Source organism: Vipera ursinii (assembly GCF_947247035.1).
Source record: "Vipera ursinii genome assembly, chromosome: 1".
Classification (NCBI taxonomy): Eukaryota; Metazoa; Chordata; class Lepidosauria; order Squamata; family Viperidae; genus Vipera; species Vipera ursinii.
Genome location: NC_139512.1, coordinates 43,557,803 through 43,580,920, shown reverse-complemented (window position 1 = coordinate 43,580,920; position 23,118 = coordinate 43,557,803). Strand labels below are relative to the sequence as shown.

Below are 23,118 nucleotides of genomic sequence, written 5' to 3'. Positions count from 1 at the left end.
CTCTCTCTCCCTCTCTCTCTCCCTCCTTTTCCCCTCCCCTCTGATCTTCTGCTCGCCTGGCAAGCTGGCTTCATGCTGTTCTCAGACAAGCTGACACACATTCTTATTGGGCTGGCTCTCCTGCCCTGCTTTCTGCTGCTTCCGGCTTCCTGTGGAGATGCAGCAAAGGCAGGAGGCCCCACCCAATAAGCTTGTCAGCTTCTCGGAGAACAGTGTGAGTTACACAAAGGGGGGGCGGTGCAAGTGCCTCTCTCTGTCTTTGTCTTTCTCTCTGCAAATGGCAGAGGATGACTGGGAGCCGCAGGAGGAGGCTGAAAGAGCCGCATGCGGCTCCAGAGCCATGGGTTGCCGACCCGTGCTCTAGGGCCTCTATGTACTTTTGTCAAGGAGGTTCATATTCATAAAAACTTACGTCAAAATGAATGTGGTGTTTTAATGCTTGTGGATATTTTGGTGTGTTTGTTGCAACAATCCACTGAATAATTCCCTGTTCTTTATCTTATGTCCACAGCTAATAGCATGACTTCTCCTAAAGTCTGCTTGTGTGATATTTCAGAAAATTCCGTAATGCATTTACATTCAGTCTGTACCTTAAAATAGTTATTTTGCCAAGTCTTGTTTGAGTTTGTAACAAAGGATATCCTATAAACTAGACTTTAAAGTCAAAAGGGTATGGATCGAATCACAACAATGTCCAGCCATTGGTTTGGGGAAGGGTTTTCCCTCTTTTCACAGAATCTTTTTCTCCAGTGAATACATTCACAACAAAAAACAACAGTCTATCGTACGGTTGCATAGGTTAATCAAACACAGCTATTTTGTTATGAGACCTATGTTAGCCTGGCAAAAAAATCAAAGAATTTTCAGCCTAACAAACTATCATGGCCTGCTCTGACTCAGATGAGCCTGAGACACGGGATCCTACTCCAGGAGAGCTGATTGGATCAGCCAAAGGAAACTTTGAGTGCTTAATCACCGGAGGTTGATCCCCATGGCATTTGCCAACAGCAGCTGGCTCTCTCAAAGAATGAGGAATCGGAGCTGGAAAGATTGCCCATCCCCGGAGCCTGACATGCGCAACAGAGAGCAGAGCAATATATCCTCAGATATATATCCAGCTGAACCCAGATACACTACCAAATCTATCATTTATAGACACACATTCATGGAAGTTCTTGTCCTGACTTTTGGTACTTTTATTCATAAATCATACATTGACATTCTGATGTTTGGCACATTATCTTAATCAGTCGTAGCATGCTATAGCATTTTCATTTGCCTATGTATTCAGATGGATTGTAGGTACTATTACAGGCATTCATCATATAGTTCTGGGGTCCCCAACCCCTGGACCATGTCCCACTAACAGGCCTTGAGCCTTTCGAAACCTGGCCATGGAAGTGATGGGCAAGCCTATGCATGTGCATCTCCACACGTGCACATGCCCACTACAAGGGCTTTTTTTCTCATAGAACGCTCAGAACGGAGTTCCGGCATCTTTTTTGGATGGAACCCTGTAGGGTAGGCAAGGTGGGTTGTATGACATGTGTGAGTTCCGGCACCTTTTTCTTTTACAAAAAAAGCACTGCCCACTACTTATGCAAATGAAGCTCTGCATGCCCGTACTTGCCTGCCACACAAGTAGAACCATCCCCTCTCCCCCACACACTGATCTGCAAAGCCACATTAATATCCATATGATCACTCTAAGAGGTTGTTTTATAATTTGATTTATTATAATTTCATTAATGAATTTCCTAGGCATGCCTAGAAAGGTTACATTCCATTCCAACATGGATTCTCTCTAGTTCAGCAAGCCTTTGCTTTTTAATGTCAAAGTACCTACAGTATCACAAAATGACTTTGGTATTTACAGGTTCTCCCCCCTCTATCTTTGGAGAACGCTTAGATCAGACATGTCAAACTCGTGACATCACGTGACATCGCGTAACATATCGGGACAGTTTTGCGATTGCCGGAAATGGGGTGGGCGCAGCTTCCAGATGACTGCTTGTGGGCCAGCAGTTTGACACCCCTGATCTAGATCTATCAAAACATGCTATAATTAAGACCGTGTTCACTTGCAATGAGAAATCAGAGGAATGTATTTTTAAATTCAAAGGTATGCAAATAAATCACACCATAACTTTATTGAATTTATAGTGTCACAAAGGGCCATATTTTTGTAAAAAAAATCCAGGCTATTACTTTGTGATTTAAGACATTTAAAACATGCAGCCATTCTTTGGGGGTATACATTTTCCTAATGGTTAATTAAGAAATAAGCTTTTGCATATGGAACATAAGGCTAGAGTCATATTGCAGAAGACATAAACTCAAAATTTTTGGCTTGGATAACTAAAATCAAACTCATAACTTCTTGATTTGTTCTCCTAATGCTATTAATTAGCACTGGTGTTGTTTAATGCCTGGCATTTCAAATGGAAATAAAGTATAGCAGAAATTTCTCATGTCGTTAATTCTACTCTGATACACTTACAGGATTTAGCAAAAGAAAATGGAAAAATGGTCTACTTCAATGGAAAATCCAAAGGCAAATAGAGATTTTTATATTTCAGTCACTGAAGTAATAATAAATTACTGCCGTTTTAACTCACCTTACAGATTCTGGGACATCAAATTATTCCAAATAATTTATAATTATCTCCAGATATTAGAAAAGTTAAGTCAATTTTGTGTTAAATAATTGGCTTCCGTGATCTTGTGTATTATTTGAAGGAATGCATATTAATAAAGTATACAGTTTAATTCATTGTACAATAAAGGTATCAGTACAATAGTTAAAGTAAGATTATAATGAATTCATTAGCTCGCTTTTAAGCAAATAACATAAATAACACATTCAACTTTGTTTCTTCCATAAGTAAACTAAGATTAATCTAAAAGCCATTCCATGCATGTGTGCATTGACTTTGAAAGGAGTCAACTAAGTGAAAGGAGTTAAAGAAGCTGCTATTCAAGCTGCTGTCATTCTGCTGAAAAAACAGAATTCTGCAACAAGAGACATTCTAATGAATGGTGGCTATTGACAGAAAGGAAAAAGTAGAACTTAGTACATTCCTTAGGTAATAGAGATATGTTGCCCAGTAACGAGGGAATAGTTGGAATACTGTTAAAATGCTTAGTATGCTATCAGAGACTTTTTAAAAATGCACTGTGAATGAAACTAGGCCTCTGTTTATTTGTGGACCGTCAAGCAACTTTATGACATTTCTGGAACTTGCTCTTAGTAAATTAAAATAACAGTAAGACAAAGCCATTATTAGAATTATAGAACCAATAAAACCACCTGAATTCTATAGAATTCTTCATTTATTTTACCTCAGCATAATATGCAAAGTAACTGTTCAAGCCAAATGTTGGCATAACTGCTACCCAGCAGAGGATTAGATAACCTTTATTGTCATTTTTCATTGTGGGCACATTGGCACACATTAAAAATGAAATTTTGTTGCTTGCTCTCAAAAGCGTACACATATATAGCACACATTTACACATGCTATATACAACATATGTATAAACCTACACTCTTTCATATAAAGTGCTTTTTTTGTAAAAGAAAAAGGTGCCGGAACTCACACATCATACAACCCGCCTTGCCTACCCTACAAGGTTCCATCCAAAAAAGGTGCCGGAACTCTGTTCTGAGCGTTCTATGAGAAAAAAAGCCCTGCATATAAATATCATGTAAATATTAATCACTGCCTATCTTGAACACATAACCGAAAGAGGAAGCTTTAGAGTTCACAAGCTTGATACCTCCTCCCAGAGCACAGGTCTGCAACCCGCAGCTCCGGAGCCGCATGCGGCTCTTTCAGCTGTCTCCCGCGGCTCCCAGTCCTCTGCCATGTGCAGTGGGACTAAAAAAGTTCAACCAATCAATTCAAATATGCAGGGTAGGTGCATATCTCGCCTTGGCTCCACTCTTCAGTCAAACCCTGTTCTGCGCATGCGCGCACGTACGCACATGCGCACACATTTTTTGCGGCTCCCAGCTTTTCCTTTTGTGAGGGAACCGGTTCCGAGTGGCTCTTTCACTGTTTCAGGTTGCTGATCCCTGTCCCAGAGGATAACAAGAAAAACAGTTTGTGAAGAGGATGTGTAGTGTCCTAGACAATCTTGCAGACCCTGCTCCAGCAGTGGTTATATGGTAGGAATCCTAATCTGAACATTCTCTGATGGTTAGCATGTAGCAATATCCATTTACAAGCAGACAGATCAACAGAACTATGAAAATATTCCAAGAAAACTCCATTCCTTTGCCAGTGGAATTGATAAAAATAGGGTGGGGACATGATAGGGTGAAGCTAGAATTCATTGAAGCTGGAATTCCTAATTTAATTTGGGACAAGCTTCTCTTACATTCCATTACCACATTACATCCAGTGTAGCAATGTCTGTTCATGTATGAATAGGCATTGCTGTAGTATCTCCATGTTACCAAAATGTGTTAAGCAATACCGGTAGTAGCTGGAAACAAAATCAAAACTAACTCTCCTCACACCACACCACTATCATATGAGAATGAATGGCATGTAGGAGTGGGTAGACTTCTTAGCAAATTAAAAACGTTTCTACCAACGTCTTGTTATCCTCTCTATCCTTTCCTAATAGTCCTTCAAGTAAATTGGGATGTCTAAGATCCAAACTGCATTAATAAACTTTTGTTTTTTATAATGCAGAAAAGGATTTTTGATTTACGTGTAAAAATTTGATCTACCTCAGCATCAGGCAACACTGCTTTCTTATACAATTTTAAGCAAGTTTTCTTAAAAGCAATGCCAACTTTAGCCAATGAAACTTATACACCAGACAAGTGCACATAAGATATGTGTGCTTTTTGTCCTCATGCCTTCCATCCAGCAGGCATAGCCCTTCAATTCAAATACTGTCCAGCTTTTTTATTAACTATAAGCTGCCTCTTCCCGAGCAAGCGTCAGCCATAAAGTAACAAGCTCAGCTTTGTGACTTTAGTTGATTAGTACCATTGACTGTTTCGCCGAGTGCACTTCTGCCGGATTAAGCTTGCGTGTACTCAGTGGGCTTCTACACAACGATGCTCAAAATTAAAAGATAATATATTTTAGAAACGTCCCATCGGAGGCCGTATAAGGCTTTATTCCCGAGTAGCCATGCATAGTACGGCACGATACATCGAGGCAGATCCTTCTTCTCACTCCCCTTCTTTAACCTTCCTCCTTTTCGACAGCTTCTTCCAACCCGGCGTCCTCCATAAACTGCTAATCGGATTTATTTGTCCCTGTTGATAACATTTATAAGGGCGGGAAATTCGGCTGCTCTCTATTGGGCGATGTCGTCAGGCCAGGCCGGCCGAGAAAGATTGAAGGGTTCTCCCAGAGACCATACGCCCGGAATGGGACGGCTCTTCCACCCATCTTCCCCGCCCCTTCCTGAGCCTAAGACAGGGGTAGGCAACCTCGGCTCTTTTATGACTCATGGACTCCAACTCCCAGAATTCCTGAGGCAGCTACGCTGCCTCAGGAATTCTGGGAGTTGAAGTCCATGAGTCATAAAAGAGCCGAGGTTGCCTACCCCTGGCCTAAGACGTCCCGGCGGCGAAGGGAGCCAGGGTGGCTATAGCAACCTCGCCGCCGACTAGGCCCTCCTCCTGCCTTGCTTTGCCTGCGCAGAGAGACAGAGAGAGAGAGGGAGGAGGGAAACGAAAACAGCCGGCAGGCGCCTGGGCTCCGGAGCCGGCCCTACGGCCGAGGAGCAAATCCTAAACCGGGGCCATGGGAGTCAGGATGGAGGAGAGTGGCGAGCGCAGGAGGCGGCGGAGCAGCCCAGGTAGCGCGCAGAGACCGAGCGGGTTTGGGCATCCGCTCCGGCAGCGCCGGGGAAGGAGGCGCCCGAGGATTCACTCGAAGGTCCCGATTGGCACTGCAGCCGGGCGCCTTCTTTTCTGCAGTCGGGAGGGAGGGAGGGGCTGGCCCGCTCATCCGAAGCGCTTGGTCTGTGGGTGGCTGGCGACTAAGATCCGGATTCCAGCATCCCGTGGGAACGGGTCCCCTCGCGCAGCCGAAGGTTACGCGCCTTTCTCCTCCTCGCGCAGGCTGGGGTTCTGTGACCCAGCGTGCACTGCTTCTCTGGCTCCGCGGCCGTTCCAGAAGGCGCCATTCTGGGCTCGTGGGAGGCGTGGGGAGGGGAAAGCGGTGTGTATGGGGGGAAGCTTCCTCAACGGTGCTGGCCTGCTCCAGATAACGCAGGGAAGGGACGAGGAGCGTGAGGATTTCCCGTCAGGGGTCTTCAAACTTGGCCCTTTTATAACTTGTGGACTTCAACTCCCAGAATTCCTCAGCCAGCATGCCTGGCTGAGGAATTCTGGGAGTTGAAGTCCACAAGTCATAAAAGGGCCAAGTTTGAAGACCCCTGAATTCTATCTCCACAGCGGCAGCAGCAGCAGCAATTACTAAAGCATGGGGGGGGGGAGAAATCCCTATCCTAAATCAGATACTTTTTCTGACTTGCTAATCCACTGTTAAGGACAAGAACTTGTCACCAGAAAGCAGGGGTTTCAAAGATTGAATGCACCCACATGCACTATTGTCACTGGACATCAGCCCCTCCATCTTTTTGCATTGCTGAAGAAGGGTGAGATACAGGTAGTCCTTGGCTTATGACCACAATTGAGCTCAAAATCTGTGTTGCTAAGTGAGACATCTGTTAAGTGAGCTTCGCCCCATTTTACAACCTTGACTGCACTTTTTAAATTAATAACACAATTGTTAAGTGAATCTGGCTTCCCCATTGACTTTGCTTGTCAGAAGGTTGCAAAAGGTGATCGATCATATGATCCTGGGACATTTATTTTATTTATTTAAAATAAATAAAACTGTCATTGCAACTGTCATAAATAGGAATCAGTTGCCAAGAGTCTGAATTTTGATTGCATCACTATGGGGATGCTGTAACGGTCATAAGTGTGAAAAATGGCTGTAAGTCATTTTTTCAGTGCTGTTGTAACTGAATGGTCATGAAATGAACTGTTGTCAGTCAAGGACTACCTGTATATAGTTGTAGGAAATAAATGATGTATAGTATTTTGTCTGTGGTGTTAGTATTTTGCAATACCTTCATTATTTTGTCCTGGAAACCTGCTTGTTCAAACACAACAATTGTGATTTTTTGAGGTAAGATCATTCAAGAGTGATGTCCATTAAATGTGAGTGTGGTGTTAAGTCTAAATGTATTTCATTTACATCATTTGCATAATTATGCAGTTGTTGTAAATGGGATTGTTTGCAGTAACATTTCGATTCAGTAGATACATTTTAATGGTCAGCCCCTGATATTTGTCCATGAAATGGGAAAAGTTCATTGATGGAACTCATAAAAAATTGACCATTGTGTCTGAAGTCTGTTGAACCAAGAACATACAGTGCTATCCATTCATTTGTAGTCTTCTTCATCTTTAGGTAGAAATAATTTCTTGATACCAGAATATCTGTAAAAACATATCCTGAAAGATAAATGACTACTTCCTAATGGATGTTGTAATTTCCTAAAGAGATACCGTATTAAAAGTTTTTGTAGAATGGAAAGAATTTTCTGTACTATTTTAGCTTTCTCATGCAAAATAGGATCTATATCTATATCTATACATAGAATGAAGGCTACTGCTAAGCTTGTAAGCCGCCCTGAGACTTCGGAGAAGGGCGGGATATAAATGGAATTAAAATAAATAAATAAATAAATAAATATACATTCCATTTTATTGAGAGTTGCCCAAAATTGTCTGAAAGATGGACGACCATATAAATGTTTTAAATAAATAAAAGGTGGAAGATCTCACGTAATGGCCTGTCTTTCTTACTAAGCATGTGCAACACAATTGAGGAAATTCTACTTCGAAAATATTAATGAGAAAGTTATTCTTTCTGAGAAAAGTTTTTATTAATGATGTTATCCAGGTGCAAATTTATAGCAGTGGAACTTTATGACCAGAGAAAAAAATTACTGTAGAGGTAGTCCTTGTTTAGCAACCACAAATTGCTAAGCACAGAAAATCATGTGACAGAGATGGACTTACATCACTTTCCTTTCTGTTGTTAAGTGAGTCATCACATTACTTTTATCTTCTCTATTAATTCTGCTTCTGGGAAGCCAGTTGCGAAGCCCGTCAATAGCATGACCACAAAACTTTGCAACAGTCATAAATGTATGCCAGATGCCATCAAATGGCTGCAGGACGTTGCAATGATAATAAACAAGAAGTTTAGTCGCAAAGCTTTGGGTTTGTTTTTTTTATGCTATTTTTTACACTTTGGTCATTAAACAAGGCAATTGGTAAGGACTACTTATAGTCTTCGTAGCTTTTTGGGTCACTATTAGCAAAGTAAGTTAATGAGTAACATCTAAAGTACAGTACAACTCAAATGGAATTACTGAAAAATGGGAACTTCCCAACTGTGCATACATCCCAAGACGTTCTTTCATAACATTCAGACAAAGGGACATTTTCCCAAGCAGTTCAGCCAGGACTATATAACAAGTTAGAAGAGATATAGTGTTATTCTTTTATTGCAGAAGTCCCATTTTGTCCTTCTTCCTAATAAAATTTTCAAAAGCTGAATAGATTCATTTTTATGCAGCCATTGGTCTGCTCTTTTGAGTCAGTATAGCTACCACACAGTGCTTGTTTAACTATAACACTGACAAACTAACAAACATTCTTGTCTTGGGCCAGAATGACTCTCAAATTAATATTTCTTTAATTGCTGAGCTATTACATTTTCCCTGAATTTTAATGTTAAACTTTAAATATTTCTTGCTGAAGAAGTGTTTGCAAAGACTGCATTGGTTGCTTCTATGTTGTTTCCCATCATAATAAAAGTTGCTAAAATTATAATAAATATAGTAGTAGGCAGTCTATATAAAAAAGAAAAAAATATGCCATTTGCTTTCATCGTAATCTTAACTTAGGTAGCATCTGCATGAAAACCTAAGCCTATGAAAGCATAGCATTCTCCATTAATGAATCTACTTTCTTGATGTTGTTGTTGTTGTTGTTAGCTGCGAAGTCGTGTCCGACCCATCGCGACCCTATGGACAACATTCCTCTAGGCCTTCCTGTCCTCTACCATCTTCTGGAGTCCATTTAAGCTCACGCCTACTGCTTCAGTGACTCCATCCAGCCACCTCTTTCTCTGTCGTCCCCTTCTTCTATTGCCCTCGATCTTTCCCAGCATTAGGCTCTTCTCCAGTGAGTCCTTCCTTCTCCAGTGAGTCCTTCCTTCTCATATTAAAGTAGGTTTTCTAAAATAAAATAAAAATCCTACAGCCCCAGATTTTTAACGCAATTACAACAATCTAAACTTAGGGTTTTTTATTTTTTCTTTCAGTAATTGAATATCTGACCATTCCTAGGTATGGACTAGCAAGCCCATTCAAAGGACATTTAAGTACAAAAAGTAATGGTAAGTAATTTATGTGATGTGATAAATAATTTATTTGGAAACCACACTTGGTGTTGACTGCTACAGGCCTTTTATTTAAGCATTGGTTTGACAAAATTTAGCAGTATAATCAGTTAGTTTAACCAAGAAATTAAATCTAAACCTAATAATGTTAGTAAAGGAAGATATTTAGCCATCTTGATCTTGTTTTTAGCAATAAGTAATACAACTATCAATCTAGAGAAAACTGTTGAAGCATAACTATTTTTGAAAACCATGTAACTTAAATAATTCAAAAAATGTACACAAAGTATTATCATAGTTCTTCAATTAGCTTCTTTTTTCAAAACACGGTGAATTAAAATTGTCATATTTATTTATTCTGTGTAAATTTAAATAAATTCTCTCACCACTTGTCCCATCAGTGTTTTCTGTCTTCATTGGCATGAAATTGTCAGAACCTTCAAGCTGAAGTCCTTAAGCCTCTTTACCTCAGAGTGATCACATTGACTTCATAATGGGTCTATTCTTGGAGTGACTGTGTTGAGGATCTCATGCTAGTTTCACATGCATGGATACGTGCTGCTCCACTGACTGTTAAGACATAGACTTTTCTTGGCAGAAGCATTGCTGAAATGGCTCTGTGATTAGCGCTCATCTTGTTCATGGCTCAGTAACAGAAGAATCTCAGTCATGTGAGGGTTGATTTTAGTTTGCTTATTTATTTAATATATGATTAGTTGTTGGAACTGCTATCTTAGCACAAGCTATGAACTCTGATGGTATTAAGAAACTAGAGAAAGCCAAAAAGGATCAAAAAAGCAAGACCATTGAATGAGCCTGCTGATAGCAGTCCACTGACCTCTTGAAATCTATGATCCCAGCAAATGCAGCTGAAGCCCACTCATATCTAAAGCATTAAGGGATCTGGAAGAAATGGCATCCTGTTTAATCTAAATCAGGGTTGTTAAACTGGCAGCCTTCGAGCTGCATGCATCACATGCTGGCCACGCCCACCCCGGTTCCGCAAAGGCAAAAAAGTCATGATACGTCATGTGACGTGATCAAGTTTGACACCTGTAATCTAAATTAATTCATAGCAAGAAATAGACGTGTCTAAGGAAAGAGCATTATGTTTAGAGCCTAAAGCTATTTATTTTATTTTTTTTTATAATGTTAAGTTAAAAAAAATAGGAGTTGTAACTTAAACTTTTTAAAATGTAGTGCTTTCACAGAGGGTTTTCTGGGATCTTTCAGCTTGAAAACTGCACCTGCAAGCAATGCTATGCCATCAAGTATTCCTGATCATTTCTTAGGCCATTTTAAATAAGACTTACAAAATAAATATTCCTGTAATAAAATAAGCACCTTTTATATAAAACAAACACCTCAGGGAATGTTATATAAATCTTGGGAAAGATTCTCTGCCAAGGATTGCATTAATCTTCTTATTCTCATATGTGAGGAGAAGAAGGATCTCATATTACAAACTGCCACCTTCTGAACTTGGGTGAGGTTTCTTCTCTGGTTTAATCTAAAAACCTTGTTTTATGGTTCTACTTTTTACTTAATAACATTTTAGATTAAATGAAGGTATTTAGAGTAGGTTGGTTTAGTTTAAGTATGTCTAGTTTCTTTCAGTGCACCTTCATCTAGTTTTCTGGTTTAAGTACTTCAGATGTTTTAACTACCATTGCCTTGGACAATTTCAATTTGTGGCAGAAAAGTTTTGACCGTATTTTTAATCATTGAAATAATTAGGTTCTGTCGCTAGATCATCACTGCTTTCTCATAATTGGGCATTGGACAAGATCACAATCATTCTCCCTTTTTCATACAGTTTATTCATTCCAAGAAAAACAGTGCGCCACAATATCCAGGTCTACTATGCTATTTATTTCATTTTACTACCACCTTTATTCACATTTTCAGTTTTTCCTTGTATCTGCAATTGTGGATCCAGATTATTGGCATTTTATCCTAATGCTCAAATATGTTTTATTTTGGTAGCTTTCTGCATTGACTCCTCCTCCCGCAGACTCAGTAATCAGTACCTCATCAGGGATCATATGGCTGTTCACTACAATAAAATACTTTCAGCCAAAGGTAAAAACACTCATACTTGAATTATTTTCAAACATTTGTTATAAAACTCATATGGTATGGTAGTAAGAATGTCTGACTAGGACCCAGGAGATCAGATTCAAATGTCCACCTGGTCCTAAAGGTCCCAGATGGGCATGAGCCACACAAGAGTATTGTTAAGATAAAATGAGTGGGAAGGGGAAAACATTGTATATTACTTCAAAATTTATAAAGGCAAAAAAATAAAGTATTATAAATATTTTGTTATCAGAAAATAGGAAAATAAAACATACTCTATTTGGTTTGAGATGCAGATCATGTGTGCCCTTGCAATGTGATTTTTTTTTAACTAAAGTGAGACAGGTCATTTTGTTGTCCAAAACTATATAGCCTTGTGTTTTCTCCTAAATTGTTGACAGCTTGGTGGCATACAGTTTATTATTGTGTTTTATGATCATAATTTCCATTTCTTTTGTGGAGTACTTCCAAAGGCAGTTTTCTTTCTATGTATTTTTTTAAAAAAATAAGCATTTGGATTAATGGATATCAGAAGTTTGAAAAATGCCAATATCTTTATTTATCAACACTCTAATGATTACATTTTAAATTTAATCAGAAATATTTATGAATCTTGAGTACATACTATTTTCTTACCAAAAACGCAGCAGCCATAAAAGCCATGGATAGGAAGCATACCAGCCAATACTAATGAAAGTTTGAAGGTTTCAGATAATAATTATATAAAATAATTATTTCATAATATGTCACTTCTTAGGTCATTGAGCAGATATTTATTTTCCAAAGTGATAATGTATCCTAATTAATATTTAGCAGAGAGTTCTTTTTCACATCTTTTAAAGAGATTACAGAATAAAACAAAAGTAATATTCCTGTAGAAGTCTATTCGAAGGTAAATTCCCTTGAGTTCATTGAGGCTCTTTGCCCTGGTCAGTAGATATATGTCCTAACCTTCTATTAGTTAACTGAATATATTGGTTTCTGTCACAAGAGGGGTTCATCAAGTACTGAACCACTAAGGATATATAAATTGTTTCATAAAATTGTTTTGTATGGTCTACGGACCCACTGAAATGGGTGTTTGGGGCTGTGCTAAGAACAAAATGACACAGAAGAGTCAAAGAACCTCTGACAAGTACATTTTATTATAGAAAACCTAAGAAGCTAAGTACTCTTTATAGCAGCCAGTACTCTTTATAGCAGTCTGTTTCCCTTGCCTATTGTATGTGAAGGATTAGAAGCATTTCTCTTTTAGGCATGGCATAAGAGTTTTCATCTTTTCTTTGTTTGGATAGTACCAGATCTGATGTCATATTTTTTTTAGTTTTTTACTTTTCCCTGAGAATAACTTTTCTCACAGGAAATATTGGGGTTGTGGGGAGGTTGGTGAGGTATGTCCCTCTATGGCATCAGCGATGGCTTACTGAGAGAAGAGAAGGGAGACACTGGGAAGCAGGTGAGGCTGGACCAGGCAGTTATAACAGGCTGGCAACTGCTGAAGAGAGAATGAGAGGTTACAAAGAGCCCAACATGGTATGGTAGAATTTTTGCAATGTAATGGCTTGTTTTGGGTTTAAAACAAAATGTTTTCTATTTTATGAACACCCGTGACCCACTATTCTTATAGTAGCTTTTTAAGACAGGTAATTGCTAATGAGGCTGTTTTACTGTCTGGAAAAGCAACTTAAATTACAAATATGTAAATAGATGCACTAAATTAGGATCCCTTTTTTCTGTGCAGCAGGACATTTATTTTTCTAATGCATGAAATATCTGAGATACTTTGAGGTAATTTATCTTTACAGGGTAATACTCCACATTGAATTAGATATGTAAGGTGGAAAGAAAATGTGCTATATTGAGGAAAAAAGGGAAAATATGTGATCAGAATACTTTTCTCTGATGTTCTACAGAGATATGGAATATTATTATAAACCTAGTACTTTACCTATGCACTTACTCATTTAATTCTTCTGATACTTGATAATTCCAAGCTGAGATTTGCCAGGAAGCTATAACAATTACTTACTACATTTAAATAAGCCATTTCTGTCAGCATTCAAGTTTATTTAGTTGAAGATATTAGTACGCAAAAGAAATAAGATGAGTGGAGTTAAAAGGAAAATACATTCAGGGCACTATTGACTTACAGGAAGTCAGTTGGGGGATACAGATGATAAAGGCAGAGTTAGAAACCACAGTGGCATAGCTGTTTTTCTCTAAGCTGCCACTTCAGTTCATTATTTATTCTTATACCATTGTTACAGTTCACAAGTAGAATTAAAGCATTCAGAGAGCTAAATTATGCTGAAGTCTGCATAAAATCAGGGGATTTCCAACTCTTGATATCTAATGATGCTATAATGGAACTGCAGGTGATGGTTCTGGGAAAAAACAGATAGGAGTTAGGCTAAACTAGACTTATGGAAAAGGCCTCCACCTCATCTCTTCTTCTGATGGCTGCTGCTTGAGGCAGTTAAGGAAAGGAATAAGTTAAGTAAATAAGATAGGACTTGCATATTCTGTCTCTTTGCTTGCCTGGATGCTGATGTTTCGGCAGGAATGTAACCAAATGGCAGTTGGTCTTATCCTCTCTAACATTGGAGGCCTGACTGTTTTAATTTGAAATTAGGCCAGGTGATCAGGAAATCTTATTGCCTAGAGGTCTTTAACAGTAGGTACTGAAAGCTTGGCAGATACGGTCTTTGGACATAATTATAAAAAAGCCTATTAAATAACTTCTAAGACTGAGTTCCTAAGATTAATTCAGATGAAACCCAGAGTGGTTTAATCGATAATTCTAATTAACATGTTGCTGATCCAGTTGACAGCTCAGTATACTATTGTTACTTCCTTCGGTATACACTTTTTCTCCAGTTTTAGCTCTCCTGAGAAAAATCACTGCTAAATATAAATGATATTTTATTATGGAATGTACAGAGTGTTAGATGAAGACCAGAAATTTTACCTGAAGGCAGATAATACCATGGCAGTCTTATATTCATTATTATTCTCCATAAAGGCTACTGGAGATACAGAATAAAATAGGTTTTGTCACATATTTTTAAAAGGGAGGGGTCAAAAAATTGAAATATATTTTTCAAGTTTCAGCAGGTTACCATTTCTAGATGTTCCGCTGTTTTCCTTCCTATTTTCATGGCTGACTATAGTGCAGCATTATGTCTGTGGGGTCCTTGGTGCGGATGTTTCATTACCCAACTAGGTAACATCAACACTTAGCAAGGGCTCCATAGGTCAACCCTGTGTTACAAATATTCTCTTTTATCATTATTATGTCTGCATGATAATATTTTATTGATTGATTGATCAAATTTATAAAGCCATTCGTCTCACCTATCTCACAGGAGTTTACTCTGATTCCCAGACTTGATGGCATAACCAGGTCTTGAGGAATTTCCAGAACATTAAAAGGTTGAAGCTAACCTTATGTCGGGGGGTGGGGGGAGAGTTCTATAAGACAGATGCCACAGCAGTGAAGAGACCCACTACCTGGGATCTGCCCAATGTAGGTCTTTGGCAGATGGTATCTGCATTGTGCCAAATCAAATGGGTTGGGCTGATATAATTAAGAGACAGGCAGTCCCCCACATAATCCAGTCCCATTCCATGAAGGCCTTTAAAGGTTAAAACCAGCACTTGGCATTGGCCCTGAAAGCAAACTGGCAACCAATGCAGATCACACAGCAGAGGTTTAATATGACCTGTCTTTTGCACCAGCTGAAGCTTCCAAATAATTCTTCAAGGGCAGCTGCATATAGAGTACATGACAGTAGTCCAGAATGGAAGTGACTAGAATGAATGTGAGCCGAGCCTCCCTGTCTAGGATTGGGCACAACTGATGCCCAATCCAGAGCCATGCAAAGACCCTCTTAGCCAGACTACTACCTCTCCTCAAGGAAGATTTGTCAATTTAGGACCACCATAAATTGCACTTTGGGATCTTTCTGGGCAGTGTGATTCCATCAAGCACTAAAGATGGCATAGTCCTAGAAATAGCCCCAAAATTAAGGTCCTACATGGTTCATTATTTGAAATAACTCCTCCTCTGGAATTCATTTACTTGTCCAATCATATTTTATATTGAGGTCAGCTATTTATTGGTCCTTGTGGGACTGACATCTGACAGGGCCTTGGAAGTGGGTTTTCCCATTGCCGTCCCTATTCTCTTTCCCAATGGAACTTTGGTTTATTTCATCCATTCTGTGGTTCAGGAAACTTGTAACATTTTTTGTTTTCTAGTTGGCACAGGAAAAAGAGTTCTATAATATGCACATGGGATTTGTATTTTGTGGATTATTTATATGGGTTTAGAGTTGTTGTTTTTTAAAAAACAGTTTAGCTATCTGGAACCTCAGGAATGAGCAGCATACATATATAGTAGGAAAGTAGATAGCTACATAGGTAGGCAATTAATACAATAAAAATATATTAAAAACATGAACAAGTTGTTAAGCTTCACTTACAAAAAGTTTCATTTTGTAGATACATATTGATAGCCAATAATTGCAAAATAACTTTTTTATTCACTTACTTTAATTGTGTTGTTTGTTTTCAGCTGCTATAGACTGTTCATTACCAAAAAGCCGATTAAATAGCATAAAATGTAAGTATTTGGTTTGTTAATAATTTATAAAAGAACATAATGAAAATTGTATTTCATACCATTATTTATTATTATTTGTAAATTAGAATTACTATTCATTACTATATATACCATTAGTGACACTTGGACAGTGACATTTTCTCTCCCTCCCATCTTCAAATTTTTAAGTTGATTTGAAATGTGCTGCAGTCTATTATTTCTGGTGAATGTTGTCTTATCAATAGATGAATACAATTAGCCATGACACAAGATAGACTGAACTGTGATATTTCAATTCAGCACAGTTCAAGCTCTGTCTAGTAAGAATATGCTGTGCTATGCTAGGGTATTGATTGTTTTATTTTATAATTTTAAATAGCAAGAGCTGCCCCACACAGTACTGTTCAACAGTATTATGCTTTTGTCTATTTTGCTTTTTAAATTGTGTTATTTGTTTTGATCTTAACCTGGATGCCACCTCAAGGCAGCTATAGATATTGTTAAATATCATTTTTGCTTAATCATCATCAATCAACGAATGCCCACCACTAAAAGACTGTTGTGGAGATTGCTGCAATTCACAATTCCTCCATTGGGAAGGGGATTGAACTAGAAGATTTGGGAATTTTATTTTCAATCTTTTCAGGTCTCGGATTCCACATAATAAAAAAAAGTCTTATAAAATGGTATGACAACAAGACCAGTGAGAATTATTTAGGGCAAAAATGCAGAAAATATAGGTGAAAACAAGCATTTCTACATTTAGGCAAGAATTTGTTTGATTATGAATCAGCAACATAAATTGTTTCTCTTGGAAATCTAACAGGGTGGGACACTTTAGTCGCATAGGAATGCATTTTAATCCTTTTTTTTAGCTATTTAAAACATTTTTTCCTGGCACTGCCTATGTCTTAATGAAGATATGAAAACAAAAAATTTTCATATAAGAAAGAGCACTAAGTCACAGATAAGAGTATAGACAGGTATGGAATATAGAGCTGGTATCAGGTAAACCAAAGCTCAGTGTGAGCTAAAGTTATCAAGGGGGACTTAGAATAACAAGCGCTTCTTTATATGTGTTCAAAATAAAGGATTATGCTAGCTGATTAATAAAAAAGGGGAAAATGTTTTAAGGTAACAAACAAAAGGCATGGAAACTGAGCTGTTATTTTGATTCAGTCTTAATTAACAAAAAAGAAAATTGTGTATTCCACCAGTATATTATGAAGATAGGAAGGCTAGGATGAAGAGGCAAAATTGAAGCTTGAGATTGAAGAAACATGTCCAGGAAATACGTCTTTAGATTAAATCTTCCCAAGCAGACAAATTGCATCCTAGTGTACAGAAGAAATTCATTATAGTCTGACTGAACCTTTGTTACTGAGATCCTTGTTAAAATGCCAGATGACTGGAGGAAAAAAAAAGTACTTTTCTTCAATAAAAGAACAATGAGACTTGATGTTATGGAAAGATTAATATTATTTTGCCTGATCATTTGTTATCTAAGAACTTAGCTTTTGTTGTATGTACATCTATTCTAATATGTATTTTTCTTTTTTTGTTTGTTTGTTTATTTTACTATGTGATTTTCCCCCCATGGTTTATAAAGGGTGTTAAAAATATTTTAAGATATGTTATTGAAAGATCCAGGAAATGACAGATTGATCAGTCTAACATTGCTAACTGGGAAAATTGTAGAGCAGATCATGTTTATTAAATTTGTAGATGTTATAACACTGAGTGGATTATTGCCCAGGAAATAGAAAGAAAATTCAAAACAGTCTGGATAGGTTGGAGAAATGTTGGAAAAATATGCTGCAAATAACTGTAAATTAACAAAAACAGAAAATGAACCAGAACACATTCTGCCTTCTCCCAAATATGTACCACATACTGATGCCAGATCATACAAAGAGAATAATCTTTATCTTTTCTTATTTGGTCTGATCTGATCTGATCTTACCTTACCTTATCATCTTATCTTACCTTATTTTTATTATAACACATTTGATTATTGTTATAGAAAATCAGTAGGGCATTCTCATTGTGATTGATCCCTGATTTATTAATTTTAATTCAAATTTGAAGTGATGCTCTTTCTTTGGATCATTAAATAGAATAAAACTATATGTAGATTTTTTTTTCATGATTATAGACCCTTTTATTTAAGAATAAGATAATATATCAGATTCCATGGCATTGTCAAGTTTCTCATTATCTCATACTTATTGCTACCAAAAATGGCATTAGTTGAAAATCATTTTTAACTTTGCACAAACATAGTAATCCATTTTTTAAAAAAGCCCTTTAATCCTGGTATTTTGACCCTGGCTAATATTATCCTCTTCAGTTTCAGATCAGCAACGAAGAGAGAAACTGAAGAAAGAGGTAGAAAAATGTGAGCAAGAGATGATTTCATCTCAACAGGTATCCCGATCTAGTTCCAGGGAGAGTAGAAGACTGCTGTCTGCCACCTATACGAAAGTAGGTATATTTATTCTCTTTATTCCTTATTCACTACTATTACTGGAGGATTCCTTCCCGGTTTTATTTTGTTGAATAACAGTATTCTACTAAATAAATTACAGTCATCAAGAAATACTTCCTTTTAAGGATAAGCAAAACCATATAGTACTATAAATTCCTATAATTTTATTCTCTGATTTTAATTTGTGCTGAAGAGCATTGGGCAAAATTCTCCAGAGCTGTTTCTCTCTTTTTCCTGTTTTAGATTTGTTCTGGACTTCCCTATAACAACTTGTAAATTGGAAACAAAGTCTAAATTTTCTATAAATTTTTGTACATGGTTCGTGCCTATTTACAAGGCGTTTCTTAATTTCACCTTAATTTAATTCTACTTCTGCTATCTTCTTCATCTGCTAGAGGGGTAAATAATAATTAAAAGGATTTACAGACTGCAACTGGAGTTTGTTCAATACGATTTTCTCCTCACCGTTCATCTGCTTCAGAATGAGGAAGCTGAAATTTAGTCCTTCCATTTTTGTTTAGCATCAATAACGAATCTCCTACATACCAAACTTTAAATCATGTGTGACATTCTTGCAAAATAAGCCTACAATACCTCTTTTCAATTTACCTGCATTTAGAGATATGCTTGCTATAAATACATGTAATCCTTGAGTTATAATAGTATTTGGGAATAGAATTTCTGTTAAGTGCCTTGCCATCCTTCACTTGCTGGTCCTGCCAGCTCTACCGCTGTCATCTGACCTTTACCGCCTTCCTCCTCCTGTTGACAGGGCATGCCAAACTGCCTTGCATAGGGGCCATTCTCACAATGCTTTAGAAAGACGGAGAAACTTTACTGCAGTATCATGAGAATGGCCTGTGCAATTTGGAGAGCATCATGAGCAGCCTCAGGAAGGTGTCCTGACAAGGCCAGCGGCTGCTTTAAAGGGCAGCAAGTGCAGCAGGGTGAATGAACCACAAGGCAGCAAGGGTGGCAGGGCAAACGAGTTCAGCAGAGGCTTTGAGCTGTGGCATGGAGCCTGAGGCTGCAGTCTGCAGTAGCAATGCTGGGGTTGAAGTAGAGGTCTGGGAGTGCTGGCACCTGACTGAGAACTGCTGAACTTCCCTGGTGTTTTTTCAGAAGGCAACTGTACTTCCTTGGTTTTTCTTTGAAGATGTTTCGCTTCTCATCCAAGAAGCTTCTTCAGCTCTGACTGGATGGTGGGGAATGGAAGGATATATTCCCCACCATCCAGTCAGAGCTGAAGAAGCTTCTTGGGATGAGAAGCGAAACGTCTTCAAAGAAAAACAAGAAAGTCCAGCTGCCTCCCGAAAAAGCACCTTTGGGACAACCATGACTTGGATGACTGAGAATCTCCATAGACATTTCTCTGGTCTATTTCAGCCCCAGTACCACCACTGCTGCTGATGAGTGTCACTATGCAGGGTGGCCAAAAGAGCAATGGAGGGGAGATGGGCAAGAGGAGGCAGTCTAAGCCTTCTTCCTGTTGTAAGTGCAGGTGGGCTGCCAAGCATCTGAATTTTGGTCATATCACTGTGGAGGCGCTGCAGTGGCCATAATTTCAGGGATCAGGTATAAGTACCATTCATTCAGCACCTCCTTAACTTGGAATGGTCACTGAACAAACAGTCAAAATTTGAGAACTACCTGCACATGATTGCTACTTATTGTAATCTGAAATATAGAAACGTCTAGCTTTCTTCAGTTTGTGTCTTAATTTTTGTAAATATTACTTACTTCAACCTTTCTCCCATCTGTTTCCTCTAAAATGTGTTGAAATTCCATCTTCCAAATTTCTCAGTCAGTATTATTAAATCTTAAAATTATGGTCCTAAGAATAACTTGGTTGGAAAAGACAAGATTTAGATTATAAATGAAAGTTAGCTGTTTATTTTCATTTATACCTCTTCCCAGTTATGTAGAAAGAGAAAGAAATTGACTGGAGGAAATAAATTGCTCAAATAAACCATAGTTGTTGACTAGCATTGCATAGAATAACACTAGTTAGAAGAATGATCTCTGATAGACAGCTAGAATATTATTTGCATAGCAGAAATGGGGAGAGTACTGTAAATGGTGGGATTCATTTTCATTTTAAAATATGTATAATGTATTTGGCATCAAGCTGCTATATAAAGTTGATCATTAGTTGGCCAATTCATGCATGACTGCTTGGTAGCTGACAGAGTGAATGATAAGATTCCCAGATAATCACCCTATTTAGAAAAGTTATTCATCACTGGGGGTGATGGGTAATACAGCATGCTGTTGTTTTTGCTTTGTTTTATTTTGAAATAAAAGGGAGAAATGTCAAGTTAAACATCTGAGACTCGTTTGGTTACCATTAATGTCATTCATCAAAGCTTTTGTCATTTGTCATTGTTGAATAAAGAACCTTTGTATTCACTACTGATTTTATCATGCTAATGCAGGATTTGCAATATGTTTCTATTGGTGAAACTTTTTTTAAAATTTTAAAAGGAATATTCCACCAAACCAAATAGAAAACGGCTTTCAAGTCATAGCTGTCAAACATTGTGCTGGTTCTGATTGTCTCCAAAAGCTAATCAGTTATCTCCTATAATATGATAATTGACCCATAGTATCAATGTGTTGTATATGTCTTCATCCTTTCGGATGGAAAAGCTAACATGTTGTGCTCCTTATCTTCAGTGGTTAACTTCTTGGTAATGGAGAATATTATTAGGCTCAGCCTCAACTCTTCTTTTTAATGTATGTGATGTTCTTGTGAATAACCCAATTGCTGTAGAGCTGCAACTGACACAAGTTAACTCTGCTATGACAATATTGAGGATCCCTAATCTGGACATACTCTAAGAGAGAGTTGAAGGACCCTGCTATTGTCAAACTTGGTGTATGATGCTATGATATGTATAGAGAAATAAATAAATTCAAATAAATTTATTGTAGTTATTAACATACAAACAAAGAATTTAAGCTAAAAAATAATATTAAATCAAAAAGTGCTAAGAAGATAGCTCAAGCTTCATATGAGTCACAGAGAAAAGAGATTAAAATTAGCAAACCTGTCTATATAAATTTTAAAATAGCAACATAAAATAAAAATGGTGGATAAAACAATAAAATTATTCAAAGGGATTTGCAGATTATAAACTTCTGTTACAAATCCCTTTCAAACTTGAAAATACAATAAAATATCTGATACGATATGTGCATACCAAAGCATTAAAAAAAGTTAAAACATAACTAGCCGTTCATGCAGAGCCTGAGCCATTTCTGTCTATCCTTTCTCAGGCAGGTTCAGTTGCTCTTAATCATTCCTTGCCTGATATAATAATAATAATAATAATAATAATAATAATAATAATAATAATAATAATAATAATAATAATAATAATAAAATTGGAATGGACATTGGAGGTCATCTAGTCCAACCCCCTGCTCAGGCAGGAAACCCTATACCATTTCAGGCAAATGGCTGTCCAGTCTCTTCTTAAAAACCTTTGCATGCTGCCTTGCAAAACCTGGTAATGTTGCACATTATTTCATGGTTGATGTCAGAAATTATTGTTGATGGGTGAATCCTGTTTTGCTGGTCAGGAATGGGAAAATTAAAGCATTTTCAGGTTCTATACAAAACTGGCAAGACATAAGAATATGTTGGGTAGTTTTGACTTGTCCCAAGTCTCAGGGACATAATGGATATTTCTTTCAGGCTGAAATGCTGAAGGGAAAACATGACATTGGACTGAAATCCAGGCCCTTCCTGATTCTCTGATTCAGGATGTTAAGCTCTGTGAAATACAGGCTGGTGCCATTGTGCATATCTGGCTATTTGCCATGGAAAGGTGATCAATATACCTAAGCCACTTTTAGGTCTACCTCTACCTTTCCCAGCTACGGCATTTAGGAAGTAAGCTGGATGTCCATTTAGTGCCAAATCAGTTGAAAGCCAGGTTTCAGCCAAGCTGATGATGAATATAGCTATGAAACATATGAAGTTTATTATCTCTGCATATTTCAGTTAACTGTCCATATTTCAATTAATCGGGGTAGCTTAATACCAATCCTCCTTGTGTATGTAGGAGATGCAAGAGGAGGATTCTGGCTCTCTTAGGAACTAGTATGGTGTATCTTCTATCTTTGTAATGCAGCACTTGAAGTTGAAAGTTCACTCTTTTCTGGATCATCTATTAGCGCAGGGGTCTTCAAACTTGGCCCTTTTATGACTTGTGGACTTCAACTCCCAGAATTCCTCAGCCAGGCACACTGGCTGAGGAATTCTGGGAGTTGAAGTCCACAAGTCATAAAAGGGCCAAGTTTGAAGACCCCTGTATTAGCGGCTTCTGAATGTTTGATAACTAACCCCTTTCTTATAATTTCATGACTAACAGCTTTATTGAATTCTGAGGGTAGCAATGGGTGTATAGTAGATTGCTCAGGGACGGCTATGTTGTTGTCAGTCTTTTAAAATTGAAATAAAATCTGGAGTAAAATCTAAA

At 37.8% G+C, this 23,118-nt stretch overlaps 1 protein-coding gene across 1 annotated transcript in view; it reads left to right on the top strand.

The window, feature by feature from the left end:
• The first annotated feature begins 5,591 nt into the window (after positions 1 to 5,591).
• The window catches only part of SPATA7 (spermatogenesis associated 7), a 38,928-nt gene continuing 21,401 nt past the window's right edge, over positions 5,592 to 23,118 (top strand). Inside the window, exons 1-5 of the mRNA XM_083350201.1 lie at positions 5,592 to 5,829; positions 9,384 to 9,458; positions 11,448 to 11,543; positions 16,117 to 16,164; positions 18,494 to 18,627. Of these exons, the coding sequence (XP_083206327.1) occupies positions 5,775 to 5,829; positions 9,384 to 9,458; positions 11,448 to 11,543; positions 16,117 to 16,164; positions 18,494 to 18,627 (408 nt within the window). The 5' untranslated portion in view covers positions 5,592 to 5,774. The remainder of the gene's footprint in view (positions 5,830 to 9,383; positions 9,459 to 11,447; positions 11,544 to 16,116; positions 16,165 to 18,493; positions 18,628 to 23,118) is intronic.